The sequence below is a fragment of the Bubalus kerabau genome, chromosome 4 (genome assembly GCF_029407905.1).
Source record: "Bubalus kerabau isolate K-KA32 ecotype Philippines breed swamp buffalo chromosome 4, PCC_UOA_SB_1v2, whole genome shotgun sequence".
NCBI classification, from domain to species: domain Eukaryota; kingdom Metazoa; phylum Chordata; class Mammalia; order Artiodactyla; family Bovidae; genus Bubalus; species Bubalus kerabau.
The window spans coordinates 65,745,475-65,771,450 of NC_073627.1; the positions used below are offsets into that span (position 1 = coordinate 65,745,475).

At 39.8% G+C, this 25,976-nt stretch overlaps 1 protein-coding gene across 5 annotated transcripts in view; it reads left to right on the forward strand.

The window, feature by feature from the left end:
* The window catches only part of MFSD14B (major facilitator superfamily domain containing 14B), a 117,161-nt gene that overhangs the window by 41,436 nt on the left and 49,749 nt on the right, over window positions 1-25,976 (forward strand). For all 5 annotated transcript variants that reach the window (XM_055577603.1, XM_055577602.1, XM_055577604.1 and 2 more), the window contains one exon: window positions 7,054-7,149. In XM_055577603.1, coding sequence (XP_055433578.1) covers window positions 7,054-7,149 — 96 coding nt within the window. The remainder of the gene's footprint in view (window positions 1-7,053; window positions 7,150-25,976) is intronic.

A 25,976-nucleotide genomic window follows, 5' to 3' on the forward strand; every position in this document is an offset into this window, starting at 1 on the left:
ACCAGGCTCCTCCGTCCGTGGGATTCTCCAGGCAAGAATACTGGACTGGGTTGCCATTTCCTTCTCCAGGAGATCGTCCCAACCCAGGGATTGAACCCGGGTCTCCCACATTGCAGGCAGACGCTTTACCATCTGAGCCACCAGGGAAGCTCATAACTGCAAACACTTATGACAAATATAATGATCACTTCATCTACTTTTTAAAATAGAAGTAAAAAAGGATGTTTGTGATGGAGGTTATTCTTTAATCTCACACATTTTTCATTGAGTTATGTTTGGACTAAGGGTGAGATTGGGGAGTTAGAGGAGACTCAAAACAGTCTTGAGTTTAATCATGAGGGCAAGGGGGTGGTGTTTATATCAGTTCCTATTAGTATTTGCTTTTTATAAGGAACTACCCTAAAATTTAGTGACTTAAAACAAGTATTCTTTGGATTAGCAGTTTCGGTTAATCTCAGTGTGGGGTTCTTCACTGCATTTTTCTTTTGGTGTGGGGGGTGGGGGTGGAGGGAGTTACTCATACTTTTTCAGTCATCTGCTGGCTTGATTGGAGTTGGATGATCTCAGCTGGCCTTGCCCCTGTATCAGGCCCTTGGTTGATCTAGACGGCCTCATAGGGAGAGTCTTATATGCTCTCATCCTTGTATGCCTAGATGGGATTTCTCTGCAGTCTGGAGGCCTTCATCAGAGGTATGTGTTGTTACTTTATCTGATATATGTTGGTTAGATCAAGTTGCTAAGCCCCTCCATATCTCAGGAAGTGGAGAAATAAACCTGATGGAATTGACAGCACAGTCATACTATTAAAAGGTTTAGTGTACAGGAATAGGAAGAATCTGTAGTTCATTTTTTGAAGTCTTCTACAGGATTTCCCTGTTGCTGAAATGGTAAGAATCTGCCTGTGAGACAGGAGACCAGGGTTCGATCCCTGGGTTGGGAAGCTCCTCTGGCAAAGAGAATGGCAATCCATTCCAGTATTCTTGCCTGGAGAATTCCATGGACAGAGAAGCTTGGCGGGCTACAGTCTGTGGGGTCACAAAGAGTTGGACACGACTGAGCAACTAACACACATACACACACAGGACTAATGGGATGAGATTTGTATTTTAGAATGATCACTCTTGAGTGTAGTGTCAAAGATTTGGAGCGGGTAGTGAGTTAAGAGTAGTCAAGGCAGGATCATCATCTGTGGGAGAGATGTGAATGTGTAAAGACATCACATGCTTTTCATCTTGTGCTTCAAAATATCTCAAGATGTTCCATACTGATTTATAAAGGGGCAAAATGCAGAGGGATTTAAGTTGGCTTAAAACTCAACATTCAGAAAACTAAGATCCTGGCATCCGGTTCCATCGTTTCATGGCAAATAGATAGGGAAACAGTGGAAACAGTGAAAGATTTTGTTTCTGGGGACTCCAGAATCACTGCAGCTGGTGACTGCAGCCATGAAATTAAAAGACGCTTGCTCCTTGGGAGAAAAACGGTGACCAACCTAGACAGCATATTAAAAAGCAGAGTTTGCTGACAAAGGTCCATCTAGTCAAGCTATGGTTTTTCCAATAGTCATGTATGGATGTGAGAGCTGGACTATAAAGAAAGCTGAGTGCTGAAGAATTGATGCTTTTGAACTGTGGTGTTGGAGAAGACTCTTGAGAGTCCCTTGGACTGCGAGGAGATCCAACCAGTCAATCCTAAAGGAAATCAGTCCTGAATATTTTTTGGAAGGACTGATGCTGAAGCTGAAACTCCAGTAACTGGCCACCTGATGCAAAGAACTGACTCCTTTGAAAAGACCCTGATGTTGGGAAAGATTGAAGGCAGGAGGAGATGGGATGACAAAGGATGAGATGGTTGGATGGCATCACTGACTCGATGGACATGAGTTTGAGCAAGCTCCTGGAGTTGGTAATGGACAGGGAAGCCTGGCATGCTGTAGTCCATGGGATCACAATGAGTTGGACGTGACTGAGTGACTGAACTGAACTGACTGATGACTGAAAATGGAGAGGGGAGACATTGAACTGATCCAGAGAGGTTTTGCTACATCATGCTCAACTGGAAATAATTAAAAGTTTAGTAAATCGTTTCTAATTAGATCATAATTTAAAGAAGTATGTGCTGCTTTTTTCATCAGCATACCAGACACGGAGAACTTAAGGAAGAATTGGAAAGAAAGCAGATTTATTTTTGCCACCGTCTCCTATATAGTTGCCCACACAAAATTCCCACTATATCAAGGCCTGGCTGTCAAGCCACATTCGTATTTGCTAGGGATGAATGATAATTAAGGTAGTTTACATGGAGATGAAAGAAAGTGTTTGCATTTTAGAAGACATGTAAATTTAAACAATTTTTAACTGACAGATATAAACATTTACTATTTGAACAAAAGGCGGGTTGTCTATTTTTTTTGCAAGGTGTTAAAACATAGCATAATTGTCTAATGATATATGCCCGCAAACTGAGTGCCTGTTTTTATATTTAATTAGCATTGTAGCCACGTGCATCTCTATCCCAGTGGTCTTCATAAATAGAACTTGCCTGGGAAAGAGTACTACACTAACCACAGAAACTGCAAATGAGAAAAAGGTGACAATCCTTTGCTTCCTAGTGTGAGCAGTTTTCAAAGGTTTTGGGGTGTTTTTATTTGCTTTTTTAAAAATTCTGTGTGCATGATGATTGATAAAATGAATGATTTACAATGATAGTTATGCAATTTGTTGACATATATTCTTCCACATTTTGAGAATAGATTCTTTGCAGTGTGGGGTGGGTAATTTAACTGTAGATAATTTGGTAATTATTGGCAAATGCATATAAGCTATTTACTTTTTAAATTTTATTTTTATCATTACTTCTGCTTTTGTTTTCATTCTGTAGATTTTAAAACAGATTACAGATATCTTCTGTTTAAAATTTTAATACATTAGTTTGTGACTCTTAAGATTTAAGAACTTAAAGAAGTCTTCAGTACCGTTATTATGATGAGTATAAGTCTTGAGTATCACTTAATACCTATTCTGTTTTCGAATTTCTGTGATTGGGTTGATTAAAAATTAAATGATCTAAGAAAGAAATGAAAATTTTTGTTTGAGCTAAGCATGAGGTTTTTAACCAGGAGGAGCATGTCAGAAAACTCTGAAAATTGTTTGGTCCATACACAGTTATATCACTGCACTTCTTCAGAGGTCAAGACACAGGTATATCCAGTGTTTTTGAGACAGAGGAGCTATACATCAACTAACATATTATTGACAGCTTTCACAATCCATATCTGAGAGCCGTGTGACCCCTTATCAAGAAAGAAGGTTATATTTAAGGTGTTATCTTAGGAGAATATTGCCATTTATGGATGAGGGGAAATTTCTACTGATGGGAAAGGTTTGGTTGATGCATAAGGCAGATAAACTATCCACAGTGGGGAGAGGGGAGGCCAGAGGGCAGAGAAAATTTATTATGTTTAATTTTTTTTTAATCTTGGTTTAAAATGTGAGTGTTACTTAACAGTTGACTCCGTTTTTCCCGTTGGTCAAAACCCAAAGTCTACATGTTGCTTTTGGCTAGTATTGGTCAAATTTGTTTACTCTGTATACTAATGTAGTATGTGGTTCTCCTTTTTATACTCTATGTCCATACCATGTCTTTGAGGAATATGGATCATTTTTTCTAAATTCTAGATTTTGTGGTTTAAGAGACCAGAGAAAAACCATTGTTTTCCAAAGAGCTCCTTCTTCCATCTCACCTGCATTTTGTTGAGGGCTTGTTATAGTGGGTTGTACTATTTGGAGTACATCTCTGAACAAAACAGATTTTAAAAATCCATTTCCTTCATGGCATTTACATTTCCAGTCTAGGGGAGGTAGACAGTAAACAAAAATGAAGTTTGACCTCTTGTAGAAAACCATAGCAGATAACAAAGGAAATAGGGAGTGTAGGACCATGTTGGATGTGTCAGATGTGTGGTTCCATGCAGTAGGAGCCAGGGAGTGTGGAGAAGAGGATCAATTTACTTTTAAATGGTTGCTCTGGCTACCTTGCAAGAGATGAAGGAGCTAGGATGAAAAGCTACTCTATAGTTGGTGCAGTTACAACTCAGATGGGACTTGAACCCACCTCTGTTTTAATTGAGATCCCACACCTGGGAGGAGTTCAGTGACGGACAGACAGAGTCATGTCCAACTCTGCGACCCCATGAACTATAGCTCACCAGGCTCCTCTGTCTTCCACTGTCTCTTGGAGTTGGCTCAGATTCATCTCCATTGAGTCAGTGATACTATCTAACCATCTCATCCTCTGCTGCCCCCTTCTCCTTTTGCATTCATTATTTCCCAGAATCAGGGTCTTTTCCAGTGAATCGGCTTTTTGCATCAGGTGGCCAAAGTATTAGAGTTTCAGCCACAACCCTTCCAATGAATATTCACAATTGATTTCCTTTAGGATTGACTGGTTTGATCTCCTTGCCATCCAAGGGACTCTCAAGAGTCTTCTGCAGCATCACAGCCAGAAAGCATCAATTCTTGGATGCTCAGCCTTTATGGACCAACTCACATCCTTATATGACTACTGGGAAAACATAGCTTTGACTATACAGATCTTTGTTGGCAAAGTGACATCTCTGCTCTTTAATATGCTGTCTAGGTTTGTCATTGCTTTCTTTCCAGGGAGCAAGTGTCTTTTAATTTCATGGCTGCAGTCACTATCTGCAGTGATTGTGGGACCCAAGAAAATAAAATCTGTCACTGTTTCCACTCTGTCCCCTTCTATTTGCCATGAAGTGATGGGACTGGATGCCTAATCTTAGTATTTTTAATGTTGAGTTTCAAGCCAGCTTTTACACTCTCCTCTTTCACCCCCATCAAGAAACTCTTTAGTTCCTCTTCAGCTTCTGCCATTAGAGTGGTATCATCTGCATATCTGAGGTTGTTAATATTTCTCCCTGCAGTCTTGATTCCAGTTTGTGATTCATCCAGCCTGGTAGTTCACATGGTGTACTCTGTGTGTATATAAGTTAAATACACAGGGTGACAATGTATGGTCTTGTCATGCTCATTTCCCAATTTGGAACCAGTCATTACATGTGCAGTTCTAACTGTTGCTTCTTGACCTGCACATAGGTTTCTCAGGAGACCTAGTTGATTCTAACCAGTTTATGTTCTATATATCCTAGGCTATGTCATTCTTCTAAAGATTGTGCCCTCTACCCTCCTGTTTCAAAACCTGGTTTGAAGGTTGTGTTATAATGAAGATCTTCCTTTGTTTTAATTGTTTGGTGCTTAAATGGTCCTTTTTTGTTTTTAAAATTTTGTAAAATGCTTTCTGTTTTACAAATGTCTTATTTAAGTGGCATTTAAAACTACTTATTAGTTGTTGGGAAAATCTAGAAATTTACAAGTTTGGATTTTTAATAACAATTGTTCTTGGCCTGAAAATTTTGAAAATTTTCAAAACAATAAAAAATTAGAAGAAGAGTAAAATGAATAGCCATTCCCTTCATCAAGGCTCAACAATTAACAAAATTAAATTTTGTGACATTTGCTTTCGAAAGTATACATGTACCTTCTTTTTTGATAAATCATTTGATAGCCATAAGTTGCAGTAACATTAGTACCATATGATTATCTAATATATATTACATATTCAAATTTTTTCCTCTCCTTTTTATCCAGGATCCAGTCCAGGATCCCCCATTTGGTTGTCATGACTTGTCTCCTTTAATCTGTACTAGTCTCCTACCTTTACTTTGGTCTTTTATGACATTTTTAAGGAGACCTGGCTGGTTGTCTTATAGATGTCTCATAATCTGAATTTGATCATTTACTCATGGTTAGATTCTAATTAAACCATGCAGATATGCTTTTACCTTTTGAAGTATGAAAAGCATGGGAAGAGTGGAGATTTTACAGAGTGTTTTGTAAGTATCACTTCCAATACAAAATGCTAATAAAGCACTTGATCTTGTAATAACCATTGTCACAGAGCCAAAGAACGTTAATTCAGTGGACTTTTAGATTTTATCTCCAGAAGTCCTAAACTGAAGAAAATTAGAATAGGCACAGTTTTAAAACAAAAGGGAAACAGAAAGCTAGATTTTGACACCTTTATGTATCAAAGTGTGTTTTCAGATTTGACCTAATCCTTATTGTTCCTCCCCCAGCTCCTATCATTTTAAATCATCTATGCTGCCCCTGAAGCTTTTTAGTGTTGACTCCCTGTCTGCCTCTCTCATGTAACAAGGGCAACTTCAGACTTGGGCCAAATGTCTAAGGAACCCTTAATTAGTGTCTTCAGACAGAATATTCAGGCCCTGGAACCTGAGTCTCTTGAAGACCCAGTTGATTTTCTACCAAAGTTCCAGTGATTTGCATTGACAGGCCAAGTAGAAAGTGTATAATCTTGACATCTTCCATAAGGGAAGATGAAGAAATCAGGGATACCACAGAATGAAGCTTTATCTTAAATAATATCAGTTCAGTTTAGTCTCTCAGTCATGTCCGACTCTTGGCGACCCCATGGACTGCAGCATGCCAGTCTTCCCTGTCCATCACCAACTCCCAGAGCTTGCTCAAACTCATGTCTGTTGACTCAGTGATGCCAACCAACCATCCCTTCCTCTATTGTTCCCTTCTCCTCTTGCCTTCAGTCTTTCCCAGCATCAGGGTCTTGTCTAATGAGTCAGCTCTTCACATCAGGTGACCAAAGTAATGGAGCTTCAGCTTCAGCATCAGTCCGTCCAATGAACATTCAGGACTGATTTCCTTTAAGATTGACTTATTTGGTCTCCTTGTAGTCCAAGGGACTCTCAAGAGTCTTCTCCATCACCACGGTTCAAAAGTATCAATTCTTTGGTGCTCAGCTTTCTTTATGGTCCAACTCTCGCATCCATACATGACTACTAGAAAATAGGTAGGACCTACTCATATTATTTAATATTATTTAATATGGGTAGGTCCTAAGTTTATACAGTTTGTGTGTGTTAAGTACCATTTTAGGATAATGGGTTTCTTTTAACTGTTTACTATTTTTCATAATAACTTTCCTCTTTTTTTTTTTTAGCTACAAGGCTTTGGCCGACCAAGTGTATACCATGCTGCTATTGTCATCTTCCTTGAATTCTTTGCATGGGGCCTATTGACAACTTCAATGTTAACTGTAAGTATTGCTGAATCAAGTCCTTGTTTATGAGAGCAGAGACATCCTTAAGCATATGAGCTGTATATCTAGGTATGTGTTTGAGAGTAGCTCTTGACAGTAACTTAAGACTGTTTAATTGTGTTGTTGCCACTGTAGACTGTGAACCACTTGCAACAAAATATCTGCTTATTAAATATTTTTGGATAGCAGGACTACTTCCATTGAACCAGAATCTTGGGAGGACTTGTGTATGAACTCTAGTCTGCATAGTTAGGAAAATCTTTTAGAAGTCCTAGAGGAAAACATTGCAATGCTTTGTTGAAGTTTGTAACTTACTTAGTATGGGTGTAACAGCCTTTGAGTTAAGAACATAGTAATAGGAGATTGGTAAGTACTATATAACAGTGACAGTGATGAATGAAAGAATGAAAAATTTCCATTTTTGGTAGCTGACCTATAGCCATTTCTTTGCAGAGACTATTTAATCCCTTAGCAAGAACTTGGAGGTCTGATATATGATGTGGTTAGAGGAAAGGGAGATGCTGAAGAAAAGATTGGGGTTAGGGTTAGGTATTTTTAAATTGGCCTTAAGAGTTCAGTTGTCTTAAATTGTTTTATAAAATTCATTGTTGATTAACTCTTCCCAGTCACCATTTTGCCTTCCCAGAGAATCCCTTTGGATCTAGGTAAACTTTGTTCCCAAATTAGGTTTAGAAAATAGAGAACTTGAGAGGGTGACTATTACCTTTATGTATTACATTGCTATACACTTTTTAAAATTTTTAATTCTTCTAGCACATTTAAAATTACATCTTGGATGAAATAGTAAGGTTAAACTGCCTGTGTTTTTAACTCTCTGTTTTATTCTTTTTCATTGCATTGCCTTTTTCTTCATTAATCCTTTACTGTAGAAGGTTATTGGTTATTAGTTAATGAGGGATAAGTGGTCTCCATTTCAAGTTTCATGAGATCCTGCCTGCCGTGTTCTTCACTATGTCCCTAGTGCCTAGGGCTGCCTGGGACAAAGGTGTAAAATGTGCATTTTCTTTGAACAAATGTACGTGTTACAGGCACATGTGTCTTGAGTGATTGCTTCTCTAAGACATATTTTTAATATAAATATAGACACACCAGTCTGTTCATTTTAACAGTGTTATAATTTAATTTCTGACCCATGTTTTCTGATTCCCGCCCCCTCCCAATGTCTTTAGGTTACAAAGTTCAAAATAGTGCTTTTCTGATGCAACCAGTTGTCTATACTTGTAGTTATTCAGCAGGTTTCTCAATGCAGAAGTTATTCTATAACCATTCTTTATTTGTTAAAAATTCAAATTGAAATGAGGAATACTTTAGTATTTTTGATATCCTATGAGAATTCTAAAACCACCTTCCAGACAATTAAAATCCTTGGGAAATTTTGAACGTATACCACATTATCGGTTGGTCAATCAGTCAGTTCAGTGGCTCAATCATGTCCGACTCTTAGTGACCCCATGAACCGCAGCACCCCAGGCCTCCCTATCCATCACCAACTCCCGGAGTTTACCCAAACTCATGTCCATTGAGTTGGTGATGCCATCTAACCATCTCATTCTCTGTCATCCCCTTCTCCTTTTCCTCCTTCCTTCAATCTTTCCCAACATCAGTGTCTTTTCAAATGAGTCAGATCTTCGCATCAGGTGGCCAAAGTATTGGAGTTTCAGCTTCAACATCAGTCCTCCCAGTGAATACCCAGGACTGATTTCCTTTAGGATGGACTGGTTGGATCTCCTTGCAGTCCAAGGGACTCTCAAGAGCCTTCTCCAACACCACAGTTCAAAATCATCAATTCTTCTGCCCTCAGCTTTCTTTATAGTACAACTCTCACATCCATACATGACTACTGGAAAAACCATAGCCTTGACTAGACGGACCTTTGTTGACAAAATAATGTCTGCTTTTTAATATGCTGCCTAGGTTAGTCATAACTTTCCTTCCAAGGAGTAAGCGTCTTTTAATTTCATGGCTGCAATCACCATCTGCAGTGATTTTGGAGCCCCCCAAAATAAAGTCAGCCACTGTTTCCCCATCTATTTGCCAAGAAGTGATGGGACCGGATACCATGATCTTAGGTTTCTGAAGAGCTTTAAGCCAACTTTTTCACTCTCCTCTTTCACTTTCATCAAGAGGCTATTTAGTTCTTCTTCACTTTCTGCCGTAAGGGTGGTGTCATCTGCATATCTGAGGTTATTGATATTTCTCCCGGCAATCTTGATTCAAACTTGTGCTTCTTCCAGCCCAGCGTTTCTCATGATGTACTCTGCATAGAAGTTAAATAAGCAGGGTGACAATATACAGCTTTGACGTACTCCTTTCCCGATTTGGAACCAGTCGGTTGTTCAATGTCCAGTTATAACTGTTGCTTCCTGACCTTCATGCAGGTTCCTCAAGAGGCAGGTCAGGTAGACTGATATTCCCATCTCTTTAAGAATTTTCCACAGTTTGTGGTGATCCACATAGTCAAAGGCTTTGGCATAGTCAATGAAGCAGAAATAGATGGTTTTCTGGAATTCTCATGCTTTTTTGATTATCCAGCGGATTTGGCGATTTGATCTCTGGTTCCTCTGCCTTTTCTAAAAGCAGCTTGAACATCTGGAAGTTCATGGTTCACGTATTGCTGAAGCCTGGCTTGGAGAATTTTGAGCATTATTTTACTAGTGTGTGAGATGAGTGCAATTGTACGGTAGTTTGAGCATTCTTTGGCATTGCCTTTCTTTGGGATTGGAATGAAACTTGGCCTTTTCCAGTCCTGTGGCCACTGCTGAGTTTTCCAAATTTGCTGGCATATTGAGTGCAGCACTTTCACAGCATCATCTTTTAGGATATGAGATAGCTCAACTGGAATTCCATCACCTCCACTAGCTTTGTTCATAGTGATGCTTCCTAAGGCCCACTTGACTTCACAGTCCAGGATGTCTGGTTCTAGGTGAGTGATCACACCATCATGATTATCTGGGTCATGATCTTTTTTGTACAGTTCTTCTGTGTATTCTTGCCACCTCTTCTTAATATCTTCTGCTTCTGTTAGGTCCATACCATTTCTGTCCTTTATTGAGCCCATCTTTGCATGAAATGTTCCCTTGGTATCTCTAATTTTCTTAAAGAGATCTCTAGTCTTCCCTATTCTGTTGTTTTCCTCTATTTCTTTGCATTGATCCCTGAGGAAGGCTTTCTTATCTCTCCTTGCTATTCTTTGGAACTCTTCATTCAAATGGATATATCTTTCCTTTTCTCCTTTGCTTTTCACTTCTCTTCTTTTCACAGCTGTTTGTAAGGCCTCCTCAGACAGCCATTTTGCTTTTTTGCATTTCTTTTTCTCGGGGATGGTCTTGATCCCTGTTTCCTGTACAGTGTCATGAACCTCTGTCCATAGTTCATCAGGCACTCTATCAGATCTAGTCCCTTAAATCTATTTCTCACTTCCGCTGTGTAATCATAAGGGATTTTATTTCCGTCATACCTGAATGTTTTAGTGGTTTTCCCCACTTTCTTCAATTGAAGTCTGAATTTGGCAATAAGGAGTTCATGATCTGAGCCACGGTGAGCTCCTGGTCTTGTTTTTGTTTTTTGACTGTATAGAGCTTCTCCATCTTTGGCTGCAAAGAATATAATCAGTCTGATTTCGGTGTTGACCATCTGGTGATGTCCATGTGTAGAGTCTTCTCGTGTTGTTGGAAGAGGGTGTTTGCTATGAACAGTGTGTTCTCTGGGCAAAACTCTATTAGCCTTTGCCCTGCTTCATTCTGTACTCCAAGGCCAAATTTGCCTGTTACTCCAGGTGTTTCTTGACTTCCTACTTTTGCATTCCAGTTCCCTATAATGAAAAGGACATCTTTTTTTGGTGTTAGTTCTAGAAGGTCTTGTAGGTCTTCATAGAAACTGTTCAACTTCAGCTTCTTCAGCGTTACTGGTTGGGGCATAAACTTTGATGACCATGATATTGAATGGCTTCCCTTGGAAACGAACAGAGATCATTCTGGTGTTTTTGAGATTGCATCCAAGTACTGCAATTTCAGGCTCTTCTGTTGACCATGATGGCTACTCCATTTCTTCTAAGGGATTCCTGCCCGCAGTATTCCAGTCCATTTTAGTTCGCTGATTCCTAAAATGTCAACATTCACTCTTGCTATCTCCTGTTTGACCACTTCCGGTTTGCCTTGATTCATGGACCTGACATTCCAGGTACCTATGCAATATTGCTCTTTACAGCATCGGACCTTGCTTCTATCACCAGTCACATCCACAACTGGGTATTGTTTTTGCTTTGTCTCCCTCCCTTCATTCTTTCTGGAGTTACTTCTCCACTGATCACCAGTAGCATATTGGGCATCTACTGACCTGGGGAGTTCATCTTTCAGTGTCCTAACTTTTTGCCTTTTCATACAATTCATGGGGTTCTCAAGGCAAGAATACTGAAGAGGATTGCCATTCCCTTCTCCAGTGGACCACATTCTGTCAGCCCTCTTCACCATGACCCCTCCATCTTTGGTGGCCCCACACGGAATGGCTTAATTTCATTGAGTTAGACAAGCTGTGGTCCTTGTGATCAGATTGGTTAGTTGTCTGTGATTGTGGTTTCAATCTGCCCTCTCAACACCTACCATCTTACTTGGGTTTCTCTTACCTTGGACGTGGGGTATCTCTTCACGGCTGCTCCAGCAAAGCACAGCCGCTGCTCCTTACCTTGGACGAGGGGTAGCTCCTCTCGGCAGCTGTCCCTGAGCTTCGGCGTTTGGTAGCTCCTCCCAGCCGCTCCTTGGACGTGGGGTAGCTCCTCTCAGCCGCCGTGACCTTGGACGTGGGGTATCTCCTCTCGACTGCTGCCCCTTAACTTGGGCATGGGGTAGCTCCTCTTGGCTGACGCCCCGACCAGGAACATGGGGTATCTCCTCTCAGCTGTCCTGACCTTGGATGTGGGGTAGCTCCTCTTGGCCACCCCTGTGCCATTGCACAGTCGACCCCCTGTGCCTGCGCTGTCGCGCACCCGCCTCCCTCCTCCCCTGCACCATTGCCAGCTGCTGCCAAATTATCAGATCCCTTTTAAATTTAATTGATTAGCTAAAGTGCCCCAGGGGCCTAGTATATCATCTTCTTTCTTACTGCCCAAAACAGATAATTTTCTTAGGATTTCTGTGTCCCTGTCAGATCTGGAATGCAATCTTAGAAGGCAGCTAAAATGCTGTTCTACTGCCTCTTAGCAGATTCTGAGCAGTTTTACTACTTACAAAGATTTGGTTAAAATGATTAGCTACATGAGAAGTACAGATTTGCTAGTGTCCCTCTACAGTGTCATAGACAAAGTATTGCTCAGTTAGTGAAAGTGAAAGTCACTCAGTTGTGTCGGATTCTTTGCAACCCAATGAGCTATACAATCCATGGAATTCTCCAGGCCAGAGTACTGGAGTGGGTAGCCTTTCCTTTCTCCAGGGGATCTTCATGACCCAGGGATCAAACATTGTGGGCGGATTCTTTACCAGCAGAGCCACAAAGGAAGCCCATGCTCTCATGCTTTTTCTAAGCTTTTGGTGTTTATAAATTAAGCTAAATGTCTTTTACTTTCCTGTCTCCTCCAGACTTTACACCATAGTTTGGTAACTTTGTTTGTTTGTTTCTTTTCTTTTCTTTTTTTTTTTTTTTTTGATGTGGGAGAACTGGTTTACTCCTATTTTTGAAAAGAAAAATTTGCTCTGGCATACAACCTGCACTTTCTGCCTTTTCTGGTTGGACAGAGAAGTGATAGTATTAGGTTGTTCAAAAAGGAAGGGGCAAATACAGGGTTTGTTTTATGACAGCTGGAGTTTGTTTTTCTCTTCCATTATGATGGAGTTTACTAATATCCCGTTTCCAGTTCTTGGAATCTTGATTCTGTCATCCACCTTGCTATAATTTCAGGATGATGGTTCATGTGTATTCCTTACCCCTGCCCCAACTTCTGCTGTAGCTAGTAGATAGCAAGCACTCTGTTCTGTTTCCAGGGCAAGAAAAAGTCCTGAGATCAGAGTTTGGAGATACAGAGTGGTATATACATAATCATATTCTGTACAGTCTGACTGCATCCTAGCATTCATTAGGACTGTTTTAAGTAGTGTAGAACAATTCACGTCTTTTAAAAAATACATATTTTTTTGTTTTGTTTTGGCTGCGTCTGGTCTTAGTTGTAACACACAGGCTCTTCATTGTGGTGTGTGGCCTTATTTCTAGTTGTGGCATGGGGGCTGCAGAGCACGTGGACTCTAGTTGTGACATGTGCATGCTTGGGTTTAGTTGTCCCATGGCATGTGGATTTTAATTCCGTGACGAGGATTGAATCTGCATCCCCTACACTGGAAGGCAGATCCTGAACCACTGGATCACCAGGGAATTCCCAAGAATTTACTTTTATTTTCTCTGTGAGATTTGTTGCCTCTCTCATGCGGCCATGTCCTAGATTACAGCTTTAGTTTGTTAATTAGGCACCATCAGAAAGGTCTCCACCCCTAATATACTGAAGCAAAACCACAAAGTTGGCCTTACACAATGGCCTTAACCTTCCAGTAGTACTATTAGCTCATACATAAAAATGACTTCTCTCTTGTCTTACATTCCTGTTTGATATTCTACCCTCTCGTCAAAATGTATATCCTTTTAGAGTGCCTGATCTCATTTTCATATAAATAAAGTCATCTGATTAAATTTCTTTAAAAGTCTTAAAGTCTATTTAAATAGAGGATGTATTTCAATAAAAATATGCTTAATATTAGTTCTTATGAGTAAAGAATTTTATTTTTTGCAATTTGCAGATTTTCTTTTGTAAACTCACATTTTAGGAATCCTGCTAAAAATTCAAGGACTCAATATTTCTTCCTACCACCCCATCTTCTCTCTGTATGGTGAACTGCTAATCCAAAGAATGCTCTTCAAATGCTTTGCTGCCACATTCAGTTTTCCTATACCTTCTTACTTACTCTCAACATATATGTTCATATAACAGACATGTAGCCTATCTCATCAGCTCAACAGTCCAGCCCATCTGCTTCCTTTGCATAACCAGTGTTTTCTCTTGAGAAGTGAGGTGGATGGATGGATAGAGCTGTTTGTCAGGCATTTTTGGCAGAGCACACAGGCACTTTGAGGCATGATTTGCTCTGCACTTGAAAAGGAAGTAAAGTCCTCACTATAAGCAAATTGACATTGTTTGCTGCATAAGGTGTTCCAGTCTCATTTTATATGATTTTGACCATTTCCTAATGGTGTTTTTGACCATAGTACCCAGAACCTACTGAAAGGTTGCTGCTGCAAGCTGTGAGCTACGCTGCAAATCGTGACCTTCGGAGGAGAGGATCTCCATCCAGGGTCAGAGATGAGGCTTGATCACTTGAAGCTTTTGTGTAATAAAGTTTTATTAAAGTATAAAGGGATAGAGAAAGCTTCTGACATAGGCTTCAGAAGAGGGCAGAACGTGTGCTAGTTTTTAGCAAAGAGTTATATATCTGTTAAAGAATCACCTCAAAACTGAGAGAGTTGTATCAGGGCCCTCTCCCACAACATGCATTTTGAGATGGCATTTGCACAAAGTGAACATTCCCCAGCCATAAAACAATTGACATGAATCTTAAAGAAAGAAAGGCAGATTTCCAAGCAAATACATAGTTAAAAGAAAACTTTTTATTTTGTATAGAGAAGGAAAAAACAAAACAAAAAAAATTCTCCACTTGCAGTCTGTTTCCTCCACTTGGGGTCCCCTAGCCTTCCTACTGAGCGACTTCACTTTCACTTTTCACTTTCATGCATTGGAGAAGGAAATGACAACCCACTCCTGTGTTCTTGCCTGGAGAATCCCAGGGACAGGGGAGCCTGGTGGGCTGCTGTCTGTGGGGTCACACAGAGTTGGACACGACTGAAGCGACTTAGCAGCAGCAGTAGCAGCAGCCTTCCTACTTGTTACCCTCTCACTACTCTTTTGTGTGTCATATAATTATTAAAATAAGTACCATTCACTAAAAGTACCTGTAATACATGATGTATATTTGTGTGCTCAGTCCCTCCATCGTGTCCAACGCTTTGCAGCCCTGTGGATTGTAGCCCACCAGGCTCCTATGTCTGTGGAATTGTTGCAGGAAGAGGGACCCCTTCCAGGGCCCAGAAGTGGTTTCTTGTCTAACACTTGGAAATGAATTGTCCGAGGAGACACATATACTGACAGAGAAAGATTTTTATTGGGAAGGGGTGTCGGGATGGAGAGCAGTTGGGTAAGGGAACCCAGGAGAACTGCTCTGCCACATGGCTCACAGTCTTGGGTTATATGGTGATGGGATTAGTTTCCGGGTTGTCTTTGGCCAGTCATTCTGACTCAGAGTCCTTCCTGGTGGCGCACACATTGCTCAGCCAAGATGGATGCCAGAGAGAAGGATTCTGGGAGGTGGTTGAATATGTGGTGTCACCTTTTGACCTTTCCTGAACTCTTCCGGTGGTTGGTGGTGGCTTCTTAGTTCTGAGTTCCTTTCCAGGACCTCCTGTCTTAAAACAACTCATGCAAATGGTTACTATGGTGCCTGGCCAGGGTGGGCGGTTTTAGTCATGTGCTTCCCCTAATAGAATTTTCCAAACAAGAATACTGGAGTGGGTTGCCATTTCCTACTCCAGAGGATCTTTCTGACCCAGGGATTGAACCTGCATCCCCTGTGTCTCTTGCATTGGCAGGTGGATTCTTTACCACAGAGCCACCAGGGGAGCCCAATGTATTAATATGATGACCTTCTTTTGCACAGCTGACAGTTACCATGTCTGAGCTAATCAGATGCAATGATCTTTGTTTGGCATTTATTTCTTATTGTGTGTTGTATATTGTAATCTGTAGCATGCTTTTATATCTATAAACTTGTGATTGCTTTAAAAAATGATGATTTCCAACTTACCAAGTTAATATAATTTTAAGAAGAGTTGACATGAAAATATCAATGCAGGGTAACTGTTGGTGGGTCTCTTTGTCCTAGAATTTGGTATATAAAATATTTAGTGTGCATTCTAGATTTTTAAATAATTTTTCAGCACTTTTTATATATCATTATATTGCCTTCTGGCATCTATTATATCTGATGGGAAGAGAGTTTTTAGTAAGTATTGTAGTTCACTTGATGTCAGGGGGTCTGTAAACTGTGGTCCACAGGCTTAATCTGGCCCACTACCTGTTTTTATGTGGTCTGTATACTAATTTTTTTTTTTTTTTTTTTTTGCATTTCTAAAAAGTATGTTTTTGGTCACACATGAAAACTGTATGAAATTCAAATGTAAAATTTTCTTGAACCACAGCAGTGCCGACTGAATGTGAAAGCTTTTGTTTTCCAGTGGCAGAGTTGAGTAGTTGTAACACACACCATCTTACCTAAAATATTTATCTTATATTTATGTTCCTTTACACAGTAAGTTTGTTGGTCCCAACTATAAGTAGTAACTCATTTTCTTTTTCGTTCTGCTTTAGAGATTTTTCCTTTGTCTTCAACAGTTTCTGCTGTAATGTGTCTAGGTGTTGAACTGTGTTTTGTTTGTTTATTTGTTTTTTAGCCATGTCTTGCAGCTTGGAGGATCTTGGTTCCCTGACGAGGGGTTGAACCTGGGCTATGGTAATGAAAGTGCAGAGTCCTAAGCACTGGACTGCCAGGGAATTCTCTTTTGGGGTTATTTACTTGGGGCTTGTTTAGCTTCTGAGGTCTGTAGATTTATATGTATATGGCTTCCCAGGTGGCACTTTTGAAACCACTGATTCAGCAATTTTGATGTAGCAGTCCATTGATGCTTTTGAACAGTGGTGTTGGAGAAAACTCTTTGAGAGTCTCTTGGACTGCAAGGAGATCAAACCAGTCAGTCCTAAGGAAATCAGTCCTGAGTATTCATTGGAAGGATTGATGCTGAAGCTGAAGCTTCAATACTTTGGCCACCTGATGTGAAGAACTGACTTACTGGAAAAAAAAAAAAACCCTGATGCTGGGATAGATTGAAGGCAGGAGGAGAAGGGGATGACAAAGGATGAGATGGTTGGATGCCATCACCAACTTGGTAGACATGAGTTTGAGCGATCTCCAGGAGTTGATAATGGACAATAGTTGGACACGACTGAGTGACTGAAATGAACTGAGGTGGTGCTAGTTGTAAAGAACCCACCTGCCAGTGCAGGTGGATGTAAGAGATATGGGTTCATTCCCTGGGTAGGAAAGATCCATTGGAGAAGGAACTGGCAACCCACTCCCATATGTGTGTGTGTGTATATATATATTTTTTAATCAAATTTGGGAAGTTTTGGCCATCATTGTTTCAAATATTTTTGCTGCCCTTTCTGTCTTTTCCATTTGGGACTCTCATCATACTTGAATTGTCACAGGTGTCAAGGGACTTGGAGGTGAAGTTCATCTCACCTGCATGACCAGAATTTTCACTTTTTCAGAATTAAAAATTTTCATTTTGGTATGACAGAACAGAAGGTCAACAAATTCTGTCCTAATAAAGCTGGACAAAACAATCACAAAAAACCATTTCAGTACTCTGGAATTCAACCAGAGGAAGACAACAAATTGAGAAGCACTTACTTATTAAGCTATTCAACTTCAGGCAACAACACTGATTTTGTAGTTTTGAGCTATATCCTTTTGTTAAATTGTAACTGTGAGTGTAACTGTTTCTGAGTCCTGTGACTCCTTTTGACAAGCCACAGGAATCCATTCTATTGTTGATGGACACTTAGGTTCCCTGTGTTTGCCTATTATACATACTGGTTTTATGGTATTTCCTGTATATGTCTGCTGGTGAATGGGTATACGTTTTTTTCTTCTTTCTACCTAGGAATAAACTGCAGAGTTTTGTTCAGTTTGCTATATACTGCCAAAAGTTTCCAGAGTGGTTGAATCAATTTACCCTCTAGTAAACCAGGCTCTATATCTTCACCCACAATTGGTATTTCATTGTTAATGATTCTAATGTGTACAGTGCGGCCTTATTTTCCATCTTCCTAATGATCAATGAAGTTAACGTCCTTTATATATATTTGTCTTGTGACTATGTTTGTGAAGTGTCAGCTCAAGTATTTCATCCATTTTAAATAATTGTGTTGTCTGTTCTTTTCTCATTATGTATAGGATTTCTTAATATATTCTGTATATAAGTTCTTTTTTTTTCCCTACATGTATGTATGTTTGTTTTCCCTTCGTGGATCACAGCCTTGCTGTGTCAAAGGGGCTTATGTAGCTCCATGAATTTATGAGCCATGAACTGCATGGCTACTCAAGATGGACAGGATATAGTGAAGAGTTCTGATAGGACATGGTCCACTGGAGAAGAAAATTGCAACCCCCTGGTTCCAAATAGGAAAAGGAGTGTGTCAAGGCTGTATATTGTCACCCTACTTATTTAACTTATTTGCAGAGTACATCATGAGAAACGCTGGGCTGGAAGAAGCAACAAGCTGGAATCAAGATTGCCAGGAGAAATATCAATAACCTCAGCTATGCAGATGACACCACCCTTATGGCAGAAAGTGAAGAGGAACTGAAGACCCTCTTGATGAAAGTGAAAGTGGAGAGTGAAAAAGTAGGCCTAAAGCTCAACATTCAGAAAACTAAGATCATGGTATCTGGTCCCATCACTTCATGGGAAATAGATGGGGAAACACTGTCAGACTTTATTTTTTTGGACTCCAAAATCACTGCAGATGGTGATTGCAGCCATGAAATTAAAAGACGCTTACTCCTTGGAAGGAAAGTTATGACCAACCTAGATAGCATATTCAAAAGCAGACACATTACTTTGCCAACAAAGGTCCGCCTAGTCAAGGCTATGGTTTTTCCAGTGGTCATGTATGGATGTGAGAGTTGAACTGTGAAGAAAGCTGAGCACCAAAGAATTGATGCTTTTGAGCTGTGAAGTTGGAGAAGACTCTTGAGAGTCCCTTGGACTGCAAGGAGATCCACCCAGTCCATTCTAAAGGAGATCAGCCCTGGGTGTTCATTGGAAGGACTGATGCTAAAGCTGAAACTCCAATACTTTGGCTACCTCAAGCGAAGAGTTGACTCATTGGAAAAGACCCTGATGCTGGGAGGGATTGGGGCAGAAGGAGAATGGGACGACAGAGAATGAGATGGCTGGATGGCATCACTGACTCGATGGACATGAGTTTGCGTAAACTCCCAATAGTTGGTGATGGACAGGGAAGCCTGGCGTGCTGCAATTCATGGGGTCGCAAATAGTCGGACACGACTGAGCAACTGAACTGAACCCCTGTGATGAAAAGGACATCTTTTTTTGTTGTTAGTTCCAGGAGGTCTTGTAGATCATCATAGAACCATTCAACTTCAACTTCTTTGGCATTAGTGGTTGGGGCATAGATTGAATTACTGTGATATTGAATCATTTGCCTTAGAGTCAGACAGAGATCATTCTGTTGTTTTTGAGATTGCACCCAGGAACTGCATTTTGAACTCTTTTGTTGACTATGAGGGCTTCTCTTTTTCTTCTAAGGGATTCTTGCCCACAGTAGTAGATATAATGATCATCTGAATTAAATTCACCCATTCTAGTCCATTTTAGTTCACAGATTCCTAAAATGTCAATGTTTACTCTTGCCATTTAAGTATGACCTGAATCAAATCCCTTATGATTATACAGTAGAGGTGATGAATAGATTCAAGGGATTAGATCTGATAACAGAGTGCCTGAAGGACTATAGACTGGAGATTTGTAGGGTTGTATAGGAGGCCATGATTAAGACTATCCCAAATAAAAAGAAATACACGAAGGCAAAATTGTTGTCTGAGGAAGCTTATAGATACCTGAAGAGAAGCAAAAAAACAAGAAAGAAAGGGAGGATAACACCCAGCTGAATGCAGAGTTCTAGAGAATAGCAACAAGAGAAAAGAAGGCCTTCTTATGTGAACAAACAGTACAAAGAAATAGAGGAAAATAATAGAATGGGAAAGATTAAAGATCTCTTCAGAAAAATTGGAGATATCAAAGGAACATTTCATGCAAGGATGGGCTCAATAAAGGACAAAAATGGCAAGGACTTAACAAACGAGATTAAGAAGAGGTCTCAAGAGTACACACAAGAACTGTAACAACAAGGTCTTAATGACCTTGATAACCATGATGGTGTGGTCACTCACCGAAAGCTGGACATCCTGGAGTCTGAAATCAAATGGGACTTAGGAAGGATTACTACAAAGCTAGTGGTTGTGATGGAATTCCAGCTGAGCTATTTATAATCCTGAAAGATGTTGCTGTGAAAGTGCTGCACTCAATATGTCAGCAAATGTGGAAAACTCAGCAGTGACCTCAGGACTGGAAATGGTCAGTTTTTATTCCAGTCCCCCAAAAAGGCAATGCCAAAGAATGTTCAGACTACCATACAATTGAGCTCATTTCACATGCTAGCAAGTGAAATGCGCAAAATCCTTCAAGCTACCCTTCAGCAGTATCAACTGGGAACTTCCAGATCTACAAGCTAGATTTAGAAAAGGCAGAGGAACCAGAGATCAAATTGCCAACATTCATTGAATCATGGAGAAAGCAAGGGAGTTCCAGAAAAACATATATTTCTGCTTCATTGACTACACTAAAGCCTTTGACTTTGTAGATCACAATGAACTATGGAAAATTCTTAAACAGATGGGAGTACCAGACCACCTTGCCTGTCTCCTGAGAAACCTAAATGTGGGTCAAGAAGCAGCAGTTAGAATCGGACATGGAACAACTGACTGGTTCAAAATTAGGAAATGAACAAGGCTGTAATGTCACCCTGCTTATTTAACTTATATGCACACAGAGTACATCATGAGAAATCCCAGGGTGGCTGGAACACAAGCTTTAATCAAGATTGCTGGGAGGAATATCAACAACCTCTGACATTCAGAGGATGAGATAGATAGATAGCATCAGCAACTCAGTGGACATCAGTTTGAGCAACCTCCATGATATAGTGGAGAAGAAAATAGCAACCCACTCCAGTATTCTTGCCTGGAAAATCTGAGGGAAAGAGGAGCCTGGTGAGCTGCTGTCTATGGGGACACACAGAGTCAAACACGACTGAAGCGACTTAGCAGCAGCAGCAGCAGCATGATATAGTGGAGGACAGAGAAGCCTGGCATGCTGCAGTCCATGGGGTCAGAGGGTCAGACACGACTTAGGGACTGAACAAGAGTAACAGCAAAATGTTTGTTTATTTTTGAACACTCACATATTTATTGATAATGTCTTTTTCCCTCCTTGAATTACTTTTTCATTCTCTTAATGGTGTCTTCGTATGAACAGAAGTTCATAATCTTTACACAGTTCAATTTACTGACTTTTTTTTTTTTTTTTTTCCCTTATGTTTAGTTGCTTTTTTAAAATCTTGTTTAGGAAGCTTTCTTCCACTAATGAGAACCTACTGTATAGCACGTGAGCTCTACTCAATGCTCTGTGGTGACCTAAATGGAAAGGAAATCAAAAAAGAGGGGGCACATATGTAGCTAATTGACTTTTTAGTACAGTAGAAACTAACACAAGACTGTAAAGGAACTATACGCCAATAAAAATTTTAAAAAAGAAACTTTCTTCTTCCTCCAAGATTTATCTGTTTATTTTTCACACACAGATCTTTCATACCAATTCTCAGTCCATGTTTTTTTCATGAACCAGTTTCATGATTTTTTTCTAGAAAAATCATTTTATAAGGGTCAATTCATTTGGGTTCATATTAATATATAGTTGAACCAGCATTGTTTATTTAAAAAAAACTTTCCCCACTCTATGTGTCAACTTTATCATAAATCAGACAGTTATATTCACATGGACTTATTTTCTGGGTTTTATGTTCTATTTTTGTATATATCCTGTGTCAGTACTATGCTATATTGATTTCTTTAGCATTTTCTTGATAACTTCTATAACTTACGCGACTTGGTTCTTCTTCCTCAGGACTGACTTGGCTATAGCTGGGAATGTAGAGGAGACTGGGGGAGAATAGATAAATGTATATGTAAAAAATAATAATAAAGAAATTATTTTTTAAAAAAGATTGCCTTGGCTATTATAGGCCTTTTCTATATCCATGTAAATTGTGAAATCAACTCTTCAATATTCACAAAATGACTTGCTGGGAATTTTGAATGTGATTGCATTCAATTCAGTTCAGTCGCTCATTTGTGTCCGACTCTATATGTGACCCCATGAACCACAGCACACCAGGCCTCCCTGTCCATCACCAACTGCTGGAGTCCACCCAAACCCATGTCCATTGAGTCGGTAATGCCATCCAGCCATCTCATGCTCCATCATCCCCTTCTCCTGCCCTCAGTCTTTCCCAACATCAGGGTCTTTTCAAATGAGTCAGCTCTTTGCATCAGGTGGGCAAAATATTGGAGTTTCAGCCTCAACATCAGTCCTTCCAATGAACACCCAGGACTCATTTCCTTTAGGATGGACTGGTTAGATCTCATTACAGTCCAAGGGACTCTGAAGAGTCTTCTCCAACACCACAGTTCAAAAGCATCAGTTCTTCTGTGCTCAGCTTTCTTCACAGTCCAACTCTCACATCCATACATGACTACAGGAAAAACCGTAGCTTTGACTAGATGGACCTTTGTTGGCAAAGTAATGTCTCTGCTTTTTAATATGCTGTTTAGCTTTTTAATATGCTGTTTAGCTGGCATAGCTTTTCTCCCAAGGAGCAAGCGTCTTTTAATTTCATGGCTGCAGTCACCATCTGCAGTGATTTTGGAGCCCAAAAAAAGAAAGTCTCACTGTTAACATTGTTTCCGTATCTATTTGTCATGAAGTGATGGGACTTGATGCCATGATCTTGGTTTTCTGAATGTTGAATTTTAAGCCAACTTTTTCACTGTCATCTTTTCACTTTCATCAAGAGGCTCTTTAGTTCTTCTTAGCTTTCTGCCATAAGGGTGGTGTCATCTGCATATCTGAGGTTATTGATATTTCACCCGGCAATCTTGATTCCAGCTTGTGCATCATCTAGCCCAGCATTTCACATAAAGTATCTCCATAACTCTGCCCGTTCAAGCACTTAGAGGTCTCCCTTGCCTGGAGTCCTTCTCTGTTGTTTGGCACATCAGGCACATACAGGGGCCTCCCTAACTGGGGTCCTACTCTGCAGTTCGGACCATCAGTCACTTAAAGGAGCATTCTGGGTAGGGTACTACTTTGTAGTTCAGTGTGTCAGGTATTAGAGACTATGCTGATGGCTCCATCCTTACATGTGACTCAGCAGTATTACCTTTCTCCCATGGCTGCCTGGCTTTCCTCTGCAGGCATTTCCCACCACAGTCTCCTCCCTCACATCCCCTCGATCTGTCTCTGTACAGTCAACAGCAGCCCTCACCCTGGGATCGCTCCACAATCCCTAAACTCCAGCTCTCAGCCACTGCGCCTTCTAGGGTACGTGCGTCCCTGTCCAGGGTATGTATGGCAGTGGCAAGGACTGTCTGATTCTCATTCTGTTTAGGCTGCCACAGATCAGCTGTTTCACTCTCAGCCTGAAATCTTTTTCCTCTGACTCAGATAATTGCCCCAATATGGGGATTGGACTCCTACTTCAGTTCCCCCAGCCACCAAGTACTAGTAACACTCCTGTTTTTCCCCCTAGTGTCTTGATCCTATTGAGTTTTGCATGATTCTGTACATTCTTTTCCACTGATCAAGTACTCCTATCCACTCTTAGCTGGTGTTCTGCATGCAGTTCTGCATCTGAAGGTGTATTCCTGATGTATCCGTGGAGAGAGATGTACTCCATGTCCACGTACTCCTCTGCCATCTTGTTCTCGCCTTATAATCAATTCTTTTAAGACAGACTTTCCTTACTTGTTTGATGCTTTGCTTTCTTTGGCGCTGATCCTTCTGCAACAGATTGTTTTTAATGCATGTGACATCTCCTTGAATCTTTTGGAGGACACTTAAGCTTCCTTTTGTTTCCTACTATGGTTTAGTTATTTGGCAATGAGGTAGATTGTCTTTTATTTCCTGTATTCTTTTTTGTGTCTTCCAGTGGTTTTCCTCATTGTTTTGATGAATTTTATGTATTTTATATTTACAAATGAGAGGGTAATTCACGGATTGTTAAATGTCTTCTGGGGCTACCCAAGTGTTGTAAATGTGAGAAGTGGGGTAAGAATAGGTTTGTATTATCAGTGGAATGCATATTCTTTCTACCGCAGCAGCCACTATCTTCTTAGATAATTGGTGACATGGCAATTCAGTCCCCATGTTTTGCTTATGGGTTCCTATGAAATGCTAGAAAATTATATATACTTTGGTTAAATTTCCTTGTGATTGTTATCCTGGGGACAGATGGACAGGTCAGCAGCTGTGAGAGCAAATATACCAGGGACTTATTTTATAACCTTTTATTAACCTATTGAATTATGGATGGCATCCATCTCCAGTTTTGTTTTTTGGTCCCCCTGAATCCTGAAAAATTGACCTAAAAGATCTTTTTTCACCTTAACATGTGACTGTTTTTTCAACTCTAAAGGGTTCATAAAGCCTTTTCCCATCTTCTCTATATCATCCAGAAGTGTTTCACTATTCTTCCAAGTAAATAGAAAATACTGTAAATTAGATTCATATTTTTTCTGTTCTATCAGTGATACTTAAGATGTGGAAGTAGAAAACAGATGTGTATGTTTGAATGTAATGTGTGTGTATATAATATATACATATGTAATATACACATATCCATACAGATATTTATTAGCTTCATTGTTCTAAGTGTCAATTCAGTTCTAAGTTTCTAAAGTTTTTTTTTTTTTTAAGAGATAAGCAAATGCCGTCATATTTTTTGTTTACTGTATTCCTTCTCAAGAATAAAGGCAGTATCCTTCTTGAAATTTTTAGCATAGAAAGATATTTAAAATTAAAACTTTGATCTTATTTGAGATATTTAATATCTTTATTAGTTTTTTAAATTATTTTTAAGTTATAAAATATGATAACACATTTACAGGAGACTTGGAAAATACTGGGGAAAGTTACATATAATTCCATTATATATTACAATTTTTTGTTTTAAGTAGATGAATTAAGATTTTTCATTGGAGTTTTGATATCAAACCCTCAGAAATTAATAGAATGAATGTACAGAGGCTTCCCAGGTTGTATTAGTGGTAAAGAACCCACCTGCCGATGCAGGAGACGTGAGAGACTTGGGTTTAATACCTGGGTCCGGAAGATCCCTTGGAGGAGGGCATGGCAACCCACTCCAGTAATCTTGCCCAGAGAATCCCATGGACAGGAGCCTGGTGGGCTACACATGGGGTGGCACAGATTCAGACATGACTGAAGTGAATGAGCACTACACTTCACAGAGAAGTGGAAGAAGATAATAGGCCTGAAAAGCATTATGAACCGATTTGACATAATTAAGATTTATACAGTTTTCACATAACAGGATCCAAATTGTATTCAAGTTCCCATAGACTATAAATTAGGAGACACTGGAATATATCCAGAGACATACGACCAGGTGCAGAAATTTCATGGTCTAAACGTATTGAAATCATACAGACTCTGTTTTCTTATTACTATGAAGTTATGTTAGTGGTCAGTATCAAAAGATATTTTAAAATAAACCACATTTTTTCAAGTCTAGTGTGACATTTACTAAGAGAGATCTTTGACTTAGCCATTGAACACCTCAATAAAATTAGAAGACTGAAAAAACATAGAGTGTGATTGCAGAGAAGAAAGCATTTAAATGAGAAATTAATATCATAGATACTTAAAAAAAATCCCATGTATTTGGAAATTAAATGTCTACTTTTAACTGAGGGGGTATATCTAAGATGCCATAA